Source organism: Lagenorhynchus albirostris, chromosome 6 (assembly GCF_949774975.1).
Source record: "Lagenorhynchus albirostris chromosome 6, mLagAlb1.1, whole genome shotgun sequence".
NCBI classification, from domain to species: domain Eukaryota; kingdom Metazoa; phylum Chordata; class Mammalia; order Artiodactyla; family Delphinidae; genus Lagenorhynchus; species Lagenorhynchus albirostris.
Window position 1 is genome coordinate 86,685,732 of NC_083100.1, and position 15,904 is coordinate 86,701,635.

The 15,904-nt window shown below is 35.3% G+C and overlaps 1 protein-coding gene across 1 annotated transcript in view; it reads right to left on the bottom strand.

Annotated features, from left to right (window-relative positions):
- Positions 1-15,904, bottom strand: part of ARHGAP15 (Rho GTPase activating protein 15) — a 621,527-nt gene that overhangs the window by 542,217 nt on the left and 63,406 nt on the right. Inside the window, exon 3 of the mRNA XM_060151513.1 lies at positions 3,042-3,110. Coding sequence (XP_060007496.1) covers positions 3,042-3,110 — 69 coding nt within the window. The remainder of the gene's footprint in view (positions 1-3,041; positions 3,111-15,904) is intronic.

Below are 15,904 nucleotides of genomic sequence, written 5' to 3' on the forward strand. Positions count from 1 at the left end.
TTCCTTCTATCAGCAGTACTTCCCAATGTCACTTTTACAAGGTTATCTGACCTAGAATAGAGCATTGAGCACTTAGATATATTTTCTCTTAAACTATCCAAAATTTGAGATATTTAAAATGAGTTTCATTTATTGAGAATTGAGGCTGCAGAGTCAAAATACATAACTATAGGCCAGCAAACCAACAAATAATCTTAAAGGTAGGAAGTTATTAAACTGACAAAACTATTTCTGAATATTCTAATTTTTAAAATATTAGCCTATGCTTGATGTATAGGCATAGCACAAATATACCATTAGTTATTGATTAAATTTAAGTAATGACCATAATTTTAATTTTTAAAATTCATAATTAATATATATTTCATGTAAAAATTTTGAGACACTTTAAGGCATTTTTCAAATATAATCCATATATATTTGTACATGTAAAATTATATATAATTGCATATATATTTATATTATGTACACACACGTTCATATAGCTTCATTTTCAGTCTAACTTTTGCCATGTTTCATCAAACACTTCAGAGAAACATTTGCACGTGCTATATTTAAAAAAGAGCACTTTATATGTTCTGTAAGGCAAATTTATAGAAAAGAAACACAATTACTTTCTATTCACTGTACAGCTATACTATGCCAGGCCTTCTATGAAGTTTTAATAATAAAACAGTAAGTGAAGCATAGCTCTCCCCTCAAATACTTATAGTGCAGTAAGAGACAAGTAAAAGGAAACAGGCAATTTTAGTGTGATTAGAGATAGAGGCAATTTAGAGACAGAGGCAAGGCCAAGCTGCTATAGGAAGGTAGAATAAAGAAGGGCTACCTGATGCAAAGTTGAGGAAGCAAAGAAACACTTTCCAGGGAAAATGGTCTCTAAGTTGAAACCTAAGTGATTAATTTTGAAAATATTGTTATATCTAACTAAATTTTAAAATGTCTTTCACTATGAATAGCAGTCATATATTTATTAATCTCCAAAATCAACAATATTGTTTTAATAAATCTTTAATATCTTATCATTAAATCAATTGACAAACATGTCTTTTCTGAACAAACACTAGTCCCAGAAGCAATGTAAGGGGAAGTATGATATAATAAAGAAAATACAAGTCATGACCCCTAACTTCAAAGCATTTATAGTCTAGCCATGGAACAAGTCTATTACCCATGAAATAAGAGAGAACAACACAAAAGAGTGTTGAGATGAAGGAACTATAATTGTTACAGAACATCCAAATTCCTTCAGGGTGAGAACCATGTCTTAATCATATTACTATTGCTGGCTTGAGGTTGTGTATTTGGCAGTAGATAATAAATAAGGTAAATCAGAGCCGTGAGAGAAGTCTATAGACTTGGTGCTATAGAAAATAGGAAGCTGTTGAAAGTTCTGACAAGGAGAATGAAATAATGAAGGTACTGTTTAAAGAAGGTTGGTGTGGAAGGTTGTACAGTAGCACAGGATCAGTGGGAGAGGCATGGTGGGATACAGTGGGGTGAGACCAGAAGCATTTGAAGGCCTCAGAAAGGGTGTGCCTGTACACATGGAGAAAAAAATGAGGCCACCACATCCACTGTGGAGAAACCACCTCAGAAAATGTTGACATGTGAAGGGTCACAGAGAAAATAAAGGATCCAAAGAAAATGTGTTCTCAGCCTAGATAAACATTTGCTACTAATAGAAATGGGATAGATTGGGAGTTTGGGACTGACATGTACACGCTACTATATTTAAAATAGATAACCAACAAGGACCTACTGTATAGCACAGGGAACTCTGCTCAATATTCTGTAATAACCTAAACGGGAAAATAATTTGAAAAAGAATAGATACATGTATATGTATAATTGAATCACTTTGCTGTACACCTGAAACTAACACATTGTTAACTATACTCCAATATAAAATAAAAATTTAAATAAATAAATAAAATTTTAAAACAAGTCTTCTCTATTAAAAAGAGCTAACTTTTTTGTTTTTAACAGCTATTAAAAAAATAGAGATGGGGTTCAATGGAAATAGGAATCAATTTGGGAAGATGGTGATGGTGTGTTCAACTTGGGATATTTCATTTTAAGGATGACACCAAGATGCGCTAAGAACAAATGACTAAGTAGCACTTCAAGATATATGATGAGATAATGAAGAGAAAGTACACAAGTATAGATCTGTGTACTATGAGCTTGGAAATTAAAAAAAAAGTCATTAACTATTTCATTTGTGCACTCATTTAACACACATTTACTGAGATTTTACTATGTTCTAGCAATTGTTATAATCATGGGAATAGTTATAAACATAGGAGACAATAACCCTGCTCTCACAGAACTTTCTAAGGAGATGGCAAACAAATAAAAAGAAACTGCGGAGTATACCACATGGTGGTAAGTTCTATGGAGAAAATTAAATTAGGGTAAGAGAAAAGAAGTGTGGACAGAACTGGTGGGTTTTTAAATTTGCTCATTTGTGTTTAGGCGACACTAGAGAAGAGCTATCTTAAAAGGTGATATTTGAACAGAGATGCGAAGAAAAGGAACGAATGAGCCCTAAAAATTTCTGGGCGCCAAATGAAGTATTTTGTATCAGGCAGAGGAAAGAAGAGGAGAAACGGCCCTGTGGAAAAAGTAAGGAGGTCATTTTGGCAGGAGCAGAATAAGCCAGACTCTCGTCTTCTCAGTTTGCATGCTTTGAAGGAGCAAGCCACCATGCTGGAAAAGCCCAAGTGGCAAGGAAGTAAGAGTAGCCTCTGGCCAAAAGCCCTGAAGGAACTAAATCCTGCCAGCAACCATGTACCTGAGCTTGAAAACAGATCTTTCCCCAGTCAAGCCTTCAGATGTGACCCCAATTTTGGCTTAAACCTTGAGTGCAAACTTTTGGAAAGCTCTGAGCCACAGGACCCTGCTAGGTTATGCCCAGATTCCTTACCCACAGAAACATGAGATAATAATATGTGCTGTTCCAAGTTGCTGAGTTCTGAGGTAATTTATTTTGTAGCAGTAGATAAATAATACAGTATTGAAGTGAAATAATCACTTACCAGTTGTTCCAGTGGAGGAATGACATCTTTCAAGACATGCTGTGAATGATTCCTTCTGTGCCGGGATACCTGAAAAAATAGTGACATTTGATACTATTATATTATTTTTCTTAAAAAAAAAAACTTTAAATGATTTAAAAGAGCGTAATTTAGTAAAAGTGCACATGAAAATAACCATATTCAGATTCATTCAAAAAGGCGAATAAAGTACATTTAAATGGGAAGTAAATGTTTGGGACATTAATTTGAGTAAGATGTGTACTCAAAGACGGCTGGCTGCAACAATATCTCATATTGCATGTGGTCTTCTTACTGTGTGACCTTGACACCCCTCCTATCAAATGGTGAGGTCTATGTTCTTTCATTTCAAACTTGGGCAGACCTTTATACCTGCTTTAACTAAAACATATGGCAGAAGTAATACTATATGGACTCCAAATATTAGAGCATAAAAATATCATGCACTACCCCCTTGTTCTCTTGGAATACTCCCAGCTCATCTTCTTCCACAGACACAGGGCTCTGCTCCTGCCTGCATGTTCTCTCTGTTGTTGGAGCTTGGAGCCCCGCTCTCTGGGCACAGGAGGTGTCCACTCCCTTGCCCACTGAGACCTGTGGAAAGGGGCTTCCGGGGCCAAGATCCCTTTTTCCAGAGGAAAAGCAGAGATCTGAGTTTACTTTCGTTTTTTCCATTATGGGTGTACCCTTGGGGACAGGTGGGGAGGGAAGGTGAGGGCTCTGGGTGATGCTATGATGTGGCACTGGCTATTGAGTAATAAATTTGCTATGGATTGTAAAAAAAAAAAAAAAAAAGTCACCAAATCATCCCATACAGAGAGACCACAGGGAGAGACCTCATAAGTCTTCTAGATGACGAACTAGCTGAGGTTCCAGCAGACAGCCAGTATCAACCACCATTCACATGAGTATAAAGATATGATGATTCCTTCTTCCAGCCATTGAACCACCCCCAGCTTTCAAGTCTTCCCAGCAGAGACCTCAAACACTGTAGGAGAAATAAGCCGTTCCTGTTGTGCCTTATCTGAATTTTTGACCAGATTCCACAAGCATAAAAAAATCATTGCTTTACACCTCTATGTTTCAGTGTGATCTGCAATGCTGTAGTAATACCTGGAACAAAATATTTAATATTGAAACAATTTGTGTTTATGCTATGTTATGAACTCAGCTTTTTTGGAGTTAATGTGCTATTGATTTCCCTGTCTTCTACTATTATCTAGATATATATAAATATATAATAATCACACAATAAGTGCTTTTGGAACAAATTTGTTTTAAATGCCTTATTGTTCTTTCTCCTGAAGAAGCATCGTAGACAGATTCTATAATTAAAAAAAAAGTGAGGAATTTATAATTAAAAATCATTATCTTGAAAATTTAAGTAGAAGCTCTCATTAAGGGTACTATTTCACTAAACAGGAATTTTCCAGTACTTTGAATGAAGGAGAGAGTGGAAAGGGTTGGGACAAAGCACTAGGAAGAAAAAGGAAGAGACAGAGGCAGAGACTGAGAGAGACAAAGAGAGAGAAAGACATGAGTGCAAGGAATCTTTAAATAAAGCAGGCTCAAGTACCATGTCTAGAAAAGAACTTTGGATGTCTTTGACTCTGCTTACCAGCACATGCAACAGACTGAGGGGATTAGATCAATGTCTACTAAGATTTTGAGGGAACTGTATTCCCAAAGAAACCAAAAACCTGGCCTAAAAACCCTGTGATTCTATTCAGTCCCTGAATCCCATATTTGCTCCACAAAAACTGAATTATGAAGGCAGTACGACCTTCAAGGAAGCCATTTTCTTCAATTCCCACTTCAGATGTGGCCCAAGAAGGATAATGGGGAAGGAACAGACTCCAGAAAGCAGAGCCAGAAACCTGGAGAACAATGGATATGGGAAATTCTCCCAGAAAGAAGAGCCAGAAACTGTCTCTACTGCCAGGGCAGGGTCTCAGAGGACCTGCCCAGCAGGATTACAATCATCACTTTGGTCCAGAGACTGTTGGTCATTTACCATTCTTTCCTTTACAAACGAGACGATTTTTGTTTGTTTGTTTATTTCCAGGTATTAAGTTCTTGCCCCACCATTTTCTATTGGATATGATGGGGAGGGCAGGGCAGAGAGCTTATGTTTCAAGTTCTAAATTCTTAACACCCTGGAGAAAATTTGGGCCTGATGAAGAAAGCTACTTATCACCAGAGATTCTGGAACTGGAGCTTGAAGCAGTAACTGGATGGGACTTTTGGTTGTCTCCTTTGAGGAGGTGTATGGGTGTATTTCTAAGTGTTGGAATACAGGTGCAAATTGATATATGGGAGGGAGGAAGAGACTGGTGGTCACTCACCAAATTCTGTGCTCTCTTTCCTGAGCACATCTCCAGACTGCACTCTCAGCCTGCCTTACAGTTAAGAGTGGCCACATGACTAGTTCAGACCAAAGGCAAATGAGCAGAAATCATGAGAACCACTCCCCCTCCAAGGCTATTAACCAGTGAGTGCTCCCCCTGCAATGTTCTCTTTCCTAGTATACTGGCTGGGAGTAAACATTAACTGAGGCCTTATGGGAGGATAAAGATGCAAGTTGGGGGCCCTGAATCACCATGTCAAGAAAAGCCAAGCACAGGCCAGGAAAATTCACTTTGTTTTATTTAGTAAACTTTTTATTTTGGAATAATTTTATACTTAGAGAAAAGTTGCAGCGAGGACAGAGAATTCAGGTAGAAAAATTCCTTCGAACTTGTATATAGCGAGAAATAAACTTGTATTTTGTGGAGCCATCATGTATTTTAGAGAATTTTATATGTGTTAACATTACCCTAATTAACATAACCACAGTTGACACTCAATCAATGTTTAAATGAAAGGTCTTTTGCATAAGAAAACTGTGAACAGAATAATAGTTAATGAGAGAAATCCTAGCAACCAAAACTTCATACCTGTTATTCATTGATATTTCAGCTTCTCAGCAGGGGGAGAATATACATATATTTGGTATTTAAGCCTCTTAAGGAACTAGAATTTGTTTTATATTGCTATGCATTTAGAATTTACTACTCTCAACTATTACTCATTATACTAAGATTTATAATCTTCAGTGAAAATTTAGTATACATGTCATATTCAGCTTACAAAGGTCAGAGAATTCTGGGATAGAGGGAGTTTTCTTGTTCCATTTTCTTGCTGGATTTATAGTCTTGGCGTAAAAGTCATTCTTTTGGCATGTAAAGTACCTCAAGCTTTAAATGTTAGAGAAAGCAGTAGTATGTAAATGTCTCCACCATACGATACCAATGAATAGGCACCTGGGCATTCACTTGTGTCAGTTTTACCATTTCTTCTATGGCCAAGTCCATGCCATCTTTTGTCCTACCACTACTGGATTTTAATGGGCATAGTGGTCCACAAGCCTCTAAATATTCCCTTCTAGTCACCTACAGAAAGCTTTCTTATAAGGCAATGCTTCAAAATGTGTTGTATACATACTGCCAGGGGTACAAGAGATGATTTTAGCTGATGAATGTTTCAATTTTAATTATTATTTATATAATTTTAAGGTTTAGTAGAAAAATTTATCACATCAGAGCCATTTATTAGTGATATGAATACATTTTCCATTAATATAAAGTTATTTAAGTATATGAAATGTGGGGGAAAAAAGAACAAACACAATAAGTGAATGACTGAAGTTTGGGAAACAAATTTTAATGGGAAGAAATGGAATTAGAAATGACCAGTTACTAAGCGCATACCACCCTTGAAGGAAACCATTGGTTCCATGGTATAAACAAGAATTCAACTTGAGAAATGATACAACAATAATACTGCCTGCTAACATTTACTGAGTGCCTATTAGTTGCCAGGCACTGTTCTAAGTGTTTTGCATGTACTAAAATATTTAATTATCACCCAAACATTAAGAGATCAATGACATATATTTCATACAGGTAGAAACACAGACACACACCTTTAAAGTAACTTTGAAAATCCATAGCTAGTGAAAGCATGGGTGATGTTTTAACATAGATCTAAGCCCTCAGCTATTGCACTTTACTGTTTTTCCAGAAATATAAATGTATATGTATAAAGACAGTCACTAAATTCTTGGGGAACTACAGAGATCTCCTGTGTGCATAAGTGGATATTCCTAAGGTAGAAATTTGAAGAGAGCCAAGCTTACAAATTTGTACACATTGATGCAGGAAGTTAGAAATCAGATTTCAAATCTGTTATGAATCATCTTACTATTCCTTTGGGGAAGTAATATTGCTGATCATTCCTAAATCAATAAGCTAGCTAATCTATCATGTTCAATCAAGTTATGAAGATACGGAAGAAAAGAAAACTTTCATCACCTGTCTTTTGCTTTAATGTCTTTCTCAGTTAAGCATTAGGTACAGAAATATGTTATGCCAAATCAGATTATGCTGACTGAGACTTATCATTTAGGAAATTCTGGATCCAAAGTTGCTCAATTGTCTTGCATGGATTATCTGAAAAACTTAGGATGTTTCAAAAGAGCTGTGCTTCTGTGACATACTTAATTGAAATAATAATTGTAAGGAAAATTTGAGGTCAATCACAGTCTTATGAGGTTAAGTTTGAAGGGAAAAAATGATTCTCCTAAGCCACAGTATAAACAGAGAAAATCTTACAGCTTATATAATTATTTATCAATAGCTTATTGGCAGTATCTGATAACTTTGCAAATTTTTATGGGACATTCTCCTGAGAAACAGTCCCACTTAAGACATCAGTTTGGTTTTTTTTTGAAGTGCAGTTGATTTACAATGTTGTATTTATTTCTGCTGTACAGCAAAGTGATTCAGTTTTTCTTGTATATATATATATATATATATATATATATATATATATATACACACATATATATACATTCTTTTTTATATTCTTTTCCATAGATTTCTTATGAACCATTCATTTTAGCCAGTAAACATTTCATGTTTAGTTACACTCATATGCCAGTAATTTCCAATAGTAGGTGCTTAAAATGCACCTGTTTGTTGACATTATAAAATATCTCTAATACTAGTATTGCAAAGACAGCACATACTTCATTTTGGATAATCCTTCATTTTGGATGAAGTTCTTGATATCAGAACTTTTAAATGTACCTGACATCAAAAAACCTACATCTTGTTCTGCAAATTGCTTCTGGATAAGTTTCAGAATGCTGGCAAGGTTGGGCTCCATTGTTTAATCTTAGATCCTTTTCACTTTTGCAGGAACTGTTAATTAATCATTGAATTTGAAAACCTAAAATAACAGTCAAAATATTAGCAGTAGCTTGATATAAAATTTTAATACATTATTTTCTCTGTGAAGTACAGAAGTATTTCTTCTGAGGAAGCCTGAAAATATGATTTATATGTATGTATGATTTCTTTTTATGTCTCCAAATAATCTGAAATAGTATACAGATCTTCCCTCTAAACATAAGTGAACATGTATGTATACCCACCACATATTTAAGTGTTTATAGCCTGATTTTTTTTTGCTAGTTCTTTTACTCTTAAATTATGAAATATTGGTTTCAATATCATTTTACAATTCCCATCTGAGAATTTTATGAATTGCTACCTGTCAATTTACTTCCAGCATTTTAGCAGAAAGAGGTCTTAACAATTCCACACTTCTCCAGCCTATTTATTAAGAATGTTACTTAACAGTTTCTTTTGAGGTAACATGGTTATGTCTTAAACTGTTTTTTCTCTCACAGTATTCTGCATCTTAAGCAACTGAGCTTTCATAATAAATACATGAGTTGATGGCAACCCTTCCTTTGAGGAGAAAAAAAAAAAATGTCAGACCTTACCTTTTTTTCAGTGATGCCATCTTCCTATTGATTTATTTTTCCAGTAAATAGAAATCATCTGTAGCTACCATTGAAAAAATAGAAATACAAATATCTTCTGACTTGGATTTTTTTGAACTCAAAATTAGGTTAATATTATATATCACTGCAACTTTTTTAGATCAAATCTATGAGTTTTCTCCTTTATCACTGCACACTATGCTCCCTGCTTCCAATCCTCTGCTCTCCCCAGGTACTCTAGCTTTCTAATTGTGCAAAGCAAAGTGGAAAATGAAGTATTCAAGATGTGTAATGCATATTTTCCTTTAAATTCCTTTTTGTTCTTATTAGAATAAGCATCATAATTAAGTTTTTCAGATACCTTTTCCTCCAAAAAAAGGAATTAAAAGTCCCTTTTTCAAAGTGTCTCTATTTTTTCTTCCATTCCTTTTTTCTTTTAACTATTTAAAAAATATGAAACTGATGGGTGGGTCTAGTATTTGATATATTACAAACTGTAAAAATAACAGAATTTGAGCATATTATTTTCCTTGTTTAGGAGCATCTACTATGAGAGTTATACATAAACATGAAACATTCCACATAGCTCTGATTTTAAATAGATTACCATTTTTGATGAAAGTTTATATCTTGTGGCTTAGAACTGAAATAAAATCACTTGAATAAGAGCATTAGTTCCAACATTTTCACAGACATGTACGTTTTCTGAGGCATACCTCCCGTTAGCAACCTCCCTGGATACTTGGATGAAAAACAGAAATAAATTTTTGGTTAAGTTTAGTTTTTATCTTCAGTTTCTCAAGAGTTTTTGTTTGTTTGCTTGTTTGTTTTTGGTGTATCCCAAGTCTTATGTTCAAATCTTCATTTGTTTTGCAAGTTCTTTTTCTTAAAGCTACTACAATCAGAAATTAAGGAAAGTTAGTGAAGCTTTTTTTTTTGGAATGTGGAGAGGTGGCCGGTATTTCTTAAACGCACAACAATTTAGTTGTTTAGAAATAATAAACATCAACCTAAGTGATGGCTCTATTTTTTCAATCATGTGTATGTGGTAGGTAACTGATTTTGAAAAAAAAGGGAAGATAACAACATATAAGGACATTACCTTATCATGCATTTAATGTTCTAACTTTACATATTTGTAGGCACATATAAAATTTACGCATGCCTCATAATTATTCTACCACTAACTAAATTTATCCTTCCTAGTCCTAATGAGAGGTAATGACATAAACCATGGAAAACCCAAATCTTGTTATACTCCTTATTAATGTACCACAGTATACTGTTTAACATTTGTATTCTCTTCCTCCATCTGCCCACAATATCATTCAATTACCATATTGGGCATAAGCAAATGTCTTTTTTAAAATTTTTTTCCATAAACCTTTTTTGGTTGTACATTGTCAGTCAGAAATCTGACACTCTCATCTCTTTTATCCCCTGCAGAAAATGAAAGATTCAGAAACCTTTTGATGGGTATACTAAAGTTTATCAGCTTTTTTTTTTTTTTTTTAAGTTTCTTGAGTATTCTTTAGTCAGCATCTGGGTCACCTGAAGCTCTCACCAGCCTTTCAATCCTGGGATAAGTCTAGCTGAGTGAAATTCAGCTTCAACCACATATTCTTATCCCAGATAGCCAAAGGTAAGTGCTTGCTGGAATGATTCTAACTCCTTTATATTTTCCCTCCTTTATTTAGTCACAAACATGTGTGTTCCTCCAAGAAGAAAATCAAACTGCCTCTTACTTTCCTTTTTAAATAAAAATGAACTGTATACAGCGCACACTTCCTTGTTTATTGCTAAATACTGTTTTAGTTTTCTCATTTTTTTTTTTGCATACTTTCAGTAAAATGTTTCTCTCCAAGAATCTTCTCAGACTGAGAGGTATCATTCATACGGAACTTGGACGCTCCACAATTTTAGCCTTCAAATGCACTTGTAAGATAAAAACTACCAGAAGCAAGAAACACAGAGATATCTTGGTAATACAATTTTTTACATTTTCTTCATGTGAAGTGCATTTATGTATTGTCTTAATTTTTAGCTTACTTTTTTTCTTTATAGGTTCATATATATTTAGCCATGAATTTCCAAATTGATATGAGAAAATAAGGGCCAAATAGATACAGAAACATCTTATTTCACTCATAATACTACTAATGGTATTAGATCTAACACATTAGATAATTCATTAGAGCCAGAGCTAAAGTTACTACCATTAGCAGATAAAATAACTTATTCATCTCTTTTACTCTCCATACAGAGATATTTTACTCTGTAAACAAAAGGAAAGAGTTTAGATAGATTAAGAAAATATAGATGGGTATCTAGAACACTTGGGCCAAACGGATATTTTCTCCACAATGGCAAGTCATATGTTATTTTTTAAATAAAAAGATTCAAAGCAGTAGAAAACAATACCAAGAAAACTATCTCAAAAAACCTCAAAACAAAGGAAAACAGAAAACAAATAAACAGTTATCGAAGGTCTAAATTATTAAAATGGTCTACCTATTTTTAGCTAAATGAAACAAATCATTGTCAAATCACCATTTGGCTATGTTGGGCAGAAACAAACTATATCTAATTTCATGATGTTTAACTGTCTGGAAATACTCAACAGATTAGAAACAGGCTCTATTTTCAGTCTCATATTTCAGTCTCTTTCATTGTCCAGAAGGGCTTAAGTTGAAATATCAAATTTACTTCTTACTTTTTCAGGTATATGTTCAATCAGTAAAGAAGAAATTCTCTTCTTTGGAAAGCTGTAATCCACGATATATCAAGTTTGATCTATGATATGTAAAGTTTGACAAAGACATTTACCCACAGTCAGATTTCTATAGTCTTTTGACACCTTTCCTTGCACATTTTCTCTTAGTGCAAAGATGGAAATGTACTATGTAACTCACTGAAAATGCTCTCCCTGTGTCGAAAGGTCACTTCTAAAAGCATTGTGGGAGGCAAAGCTTTTAATAACTATGACGTTCTTTCAAGAATTAATGGACTTTTGGTCAAATATTTAAAACATGCATACAAATGTTGTTGGCACCTTTAGTGAATGTCTAATAATCGTATCTTTCCAGTTTCCTTTCTTCAGTTATTTTTTGAGGTTTTCATAGACCCCAAACTCACCTTCTACTGACAAAACCGCAGATTAGCTCTGAAGGTTAATCCAACTCAGCAGGATTGAAGGATGGCACTTTTCCTTGGTCGTAAGTACGTTGGCTCAGGCCAGACAGCTGTTAGGACATTCTCCTCTGGGAATCGTGCCCTCAACACCCACTGCTGATGCACATACATGGTCTACTGGCTGCCGACTTCCATGCCCATCTGCTCAAATGGCATGGTGCCCACTCACAAGTTGGCTGGATCCTTGCCCTTAGTGTGTAGGTGCCAGGCAATGATGGGTTTAGATGGGCAGCCTGCATAATACTACAAGTGACAATTTTTTTCTTTCTCTCTCTCTCTCCAGTATCTGTCTTCTGTGCCTTCTCTGAAAGAGACACTTATGTTTTTCTACCTCTGCTTATACCTGTGGACACATGTGGCCTTTTACAGGTACAAATACACTCAACCTGCTACCAACAGTAAGATGATAAGGAAGAATCCACAGAGCCCCAAATGACAAGTTCTAATTCAGAAATGGGATGGATTGTGAAAATCCCGACCACCTGGAGTCTGTCAGAAGAAATTTAGCAAGGGTGTAAGTACAGCAGATCTCTCACAGATAGCAATGGCACCAGGAAATAGCTTAAGTTACAACACTTTTTGTCTGTCGCAGCTCCAGCACAAATCACTTGCCTTGCATTGAAAAGGCACGTACAACAGAAAACGAAATAAATCAGGCAAAAAGAACAAGCTTAATGGGAACACAATTTATATGCTCAATGGGGGCAAGGGTACAAGCTACAATATTCAGACCTCAGAAATAACCCTTACTGGAGGTCCTAATAGAGAGAAAAAAGAAACAGAAAATAGCATCTCTCTTTCCAATCTACAGGAAATCCGTGCAGAGGAATAGATTGGCATAGGAGGTTGTGACTTTAATGATCCAAAGCATATGAATGCTTGTTAGCAGACAGACATAAGTAAGAACAACAGTAATGGTTGCATCTGCAGCCTGGCCTATGGCACTCAAACCAATCAGGCTGCTTTGGAAAGCAGTGCCGGAAGGTATGTTAAAGCTTTGCTTTCCTTGTGTGTTTATTTAAGGGTGATTGAATTCAGGGTGTTGTCAGTCTGCCTTGGAGAATGGTTATCCAATGTGTAGGCATGATCTTTCTCCCTGAATATGTTCTGTTGAGTCAGTTAGTTATGTGTGACTACTTGCTCTGTCCTCGTCTTTATACAGTGCCAAAATCCTCCAGTCCAAGTTCCAAAGGAACAGGGCCTAAAAACTTTTGGCTTGAGAATCAAATTAGGTTTCTCTGCTTCCCTAGCCAGAAATGCGTAAATACCCAATGGCCAAAACCAAAGAATCTGACATTGTGGAATGAATAGAGCTGTCATATACCACTAAAGTGTGGAAATATCTACTGTTTGAAGTCAGGACTAGTTCAACATCTTTAGTAATCAGAACAGACTTCTTTGGACACCTTCATGGGTTAGTCTGAATTTTGATTGGGAATGTTTCTGGCAAGCTACTGATTCCAGATATCAGAAATGCAAGAACATACGGTTTACAAGAGAAAATCTGCCATTTTTTCCTATCAAAAAAAAAAGTTCTCAAAAGCAGCACATTTTCATAAAAGACAGATCCCTCATCCTGTTTTCCTTATTGACCTTCAAGTTAGCACCATGCCTTAGATGTATACTTAAATGAAAACTAGTCAAAGAAGAGGTAAGTTTGAATAGTTTGAAAAAGTATTTATGAGAAACTGAATTTGGAATTATTTGGGAGCTGCTGGTGAAAACAGACAAAGAATGGGTATAGTCATCCAAAACTCTTCAATCTGATTTTTATTCTACAACTGTCAGAGCGAGCTCCCAGAATAAATCATTTTCCTCATGACTTACCACACCTTGAGTATTTTACAGTAAGAGTTACATACTACTAACTTTTTGAAAGTGAAAAAAAGCAGATGTCCTATCTAGAGACTTTTGAGGGTAAGGACCATGTTTTACTCATCTTTAAATCAACTGAACTTAGTATAGTGAGAAATACATATTATGGAATTGGTCACTTCAAACTTCATATTGCATCATCTTATACATGTGACCTATTTTTCATTGAATTTACCAAGACCTTCAAAAGCTTATAATGCCTTGCCCTGTGATACCCTGTTATAAACAAATTCATCATTCTTTCCAAAATATGGACTAAGTCAGTAGTCATTTCCAGACGAAGTTCCATAATTTCTCATAGGAGATTTGCCATCTATCCTTACTGAAATAAGGTTGAACTTTCAAAATGATCCCTCCATTAGTCTACAGTTGAAATAACTGACACTAGTTGGATAATATTATAGTTCCCTGATCTATGTAGTATACCCAATGCTTGGGGCTTACACTCCTCTTCCAGAGGAAAAATCTGAGAAGATAAATAGATATAGATAGGTATAGATATGGATATAGATTTAGGTAGATATATTTCTGTAATAATGGTTTGAAGTAGCATTACACAATTATGTAGATTATTATTTTGAACAGTTCTATTTTCTATTATCACTTACCCACTGGGAAAATTGTTTTACCTCTTGGTGCCTCTATTTCCTCAGTTGTGAAATATGCAAGGTATAGTTGTCATTCCTCATAGGATTCCATTAGAAATAAGTAAATTAAAACATATACAGCTTCAACCACATGGTAAGTACTCATTAGTATAATCTCTGCTATACCAATTGTATAATTCCTCTTTCAACAGTCCTTCTAGTAAATGAGTAAATATATTTTAGTGCATGGATAATTAACATTCAGTCAATGTTCTTTTAAAGTGTTTGATGCTTTTAAAAACTCTTTTAAAATGATTTATTTCTTTAAGAAACTCCAACTATTTCTTCTAGGATACTCTGAAAGCATTTTAATAGAAAAATCTTTAAATACTCAAGAAGTGGAGTTATACTGGATATGCACACAAGGAGGTGGGTATCCTGGGGTTTTAGAATTTTGCCTACCACAATCCCACCTCTGGCCCTCAACAAATCATGTCCCTCCCACAAGCAAAATACATCATCCTCTCCCACAATTCCAAAGAGTCTTGTTTTATTATAGCATCCACTCAAAGACCAAAATCGCATCATACAGATCTAAATCTCATTATCTCACCAGCTCAAAGACCAAAATCTAGTCACCTAAACTCAGTTTTGAAAGAAGTGGAGCTTGACTGAGATCAACTATTAAGTAACAGAGGCAGGATTCAAACACAAGTAATTTGACTCTATAGCCAGTGGTGTTTAACAACTTTAATAATGTGTACTATCCATGAAGTAGTTATGATTACTGCCCTCATTGCATAGATGATAAATCTAAGGCAAGTGAAATAAGATTGAAAGTTAGTGAGTGTCAGAGGCTGTTGGTTAACCCAGATTCATTCAGTTCAAAACTGCGTGTATGCTGACTCCAAAGCTTTTAAATGCTGAATCTACTGCCTCTCAAAGTGAATATTCAGGGCTTCCCTAGTGGCACAGTGGTTGAGAGTCCGCCTGCCGATGCAGGGGACACGGGTTCGTGCCCCGGTCTGGGAAGATCCCACATGCCACGGAGTGGCTGGACCCGTGAGCCATGGCCGCTGAGCCTGCACGTCCGGAGCCTGTGCTCCGCAACAGAAGAGGCCACAACAGTGAGAGGCCCGTGTACCGCAAAAAAAAAAAAAAAAAGTGAATATTCAACAAATGCTTGTTGCCTGTCCATCATATCACACTGTTTGTAGATCAAAATATAGACTAGTGTTTATCAACTTGTACTGAACTATTTTCTTACACCTAAGTGCCTATTCTATTTTCATCATATTTCAAATAAGAAATTTTTATAATCATCTTGAACATTATCTAAATGAAATAATGATAGCAATGTT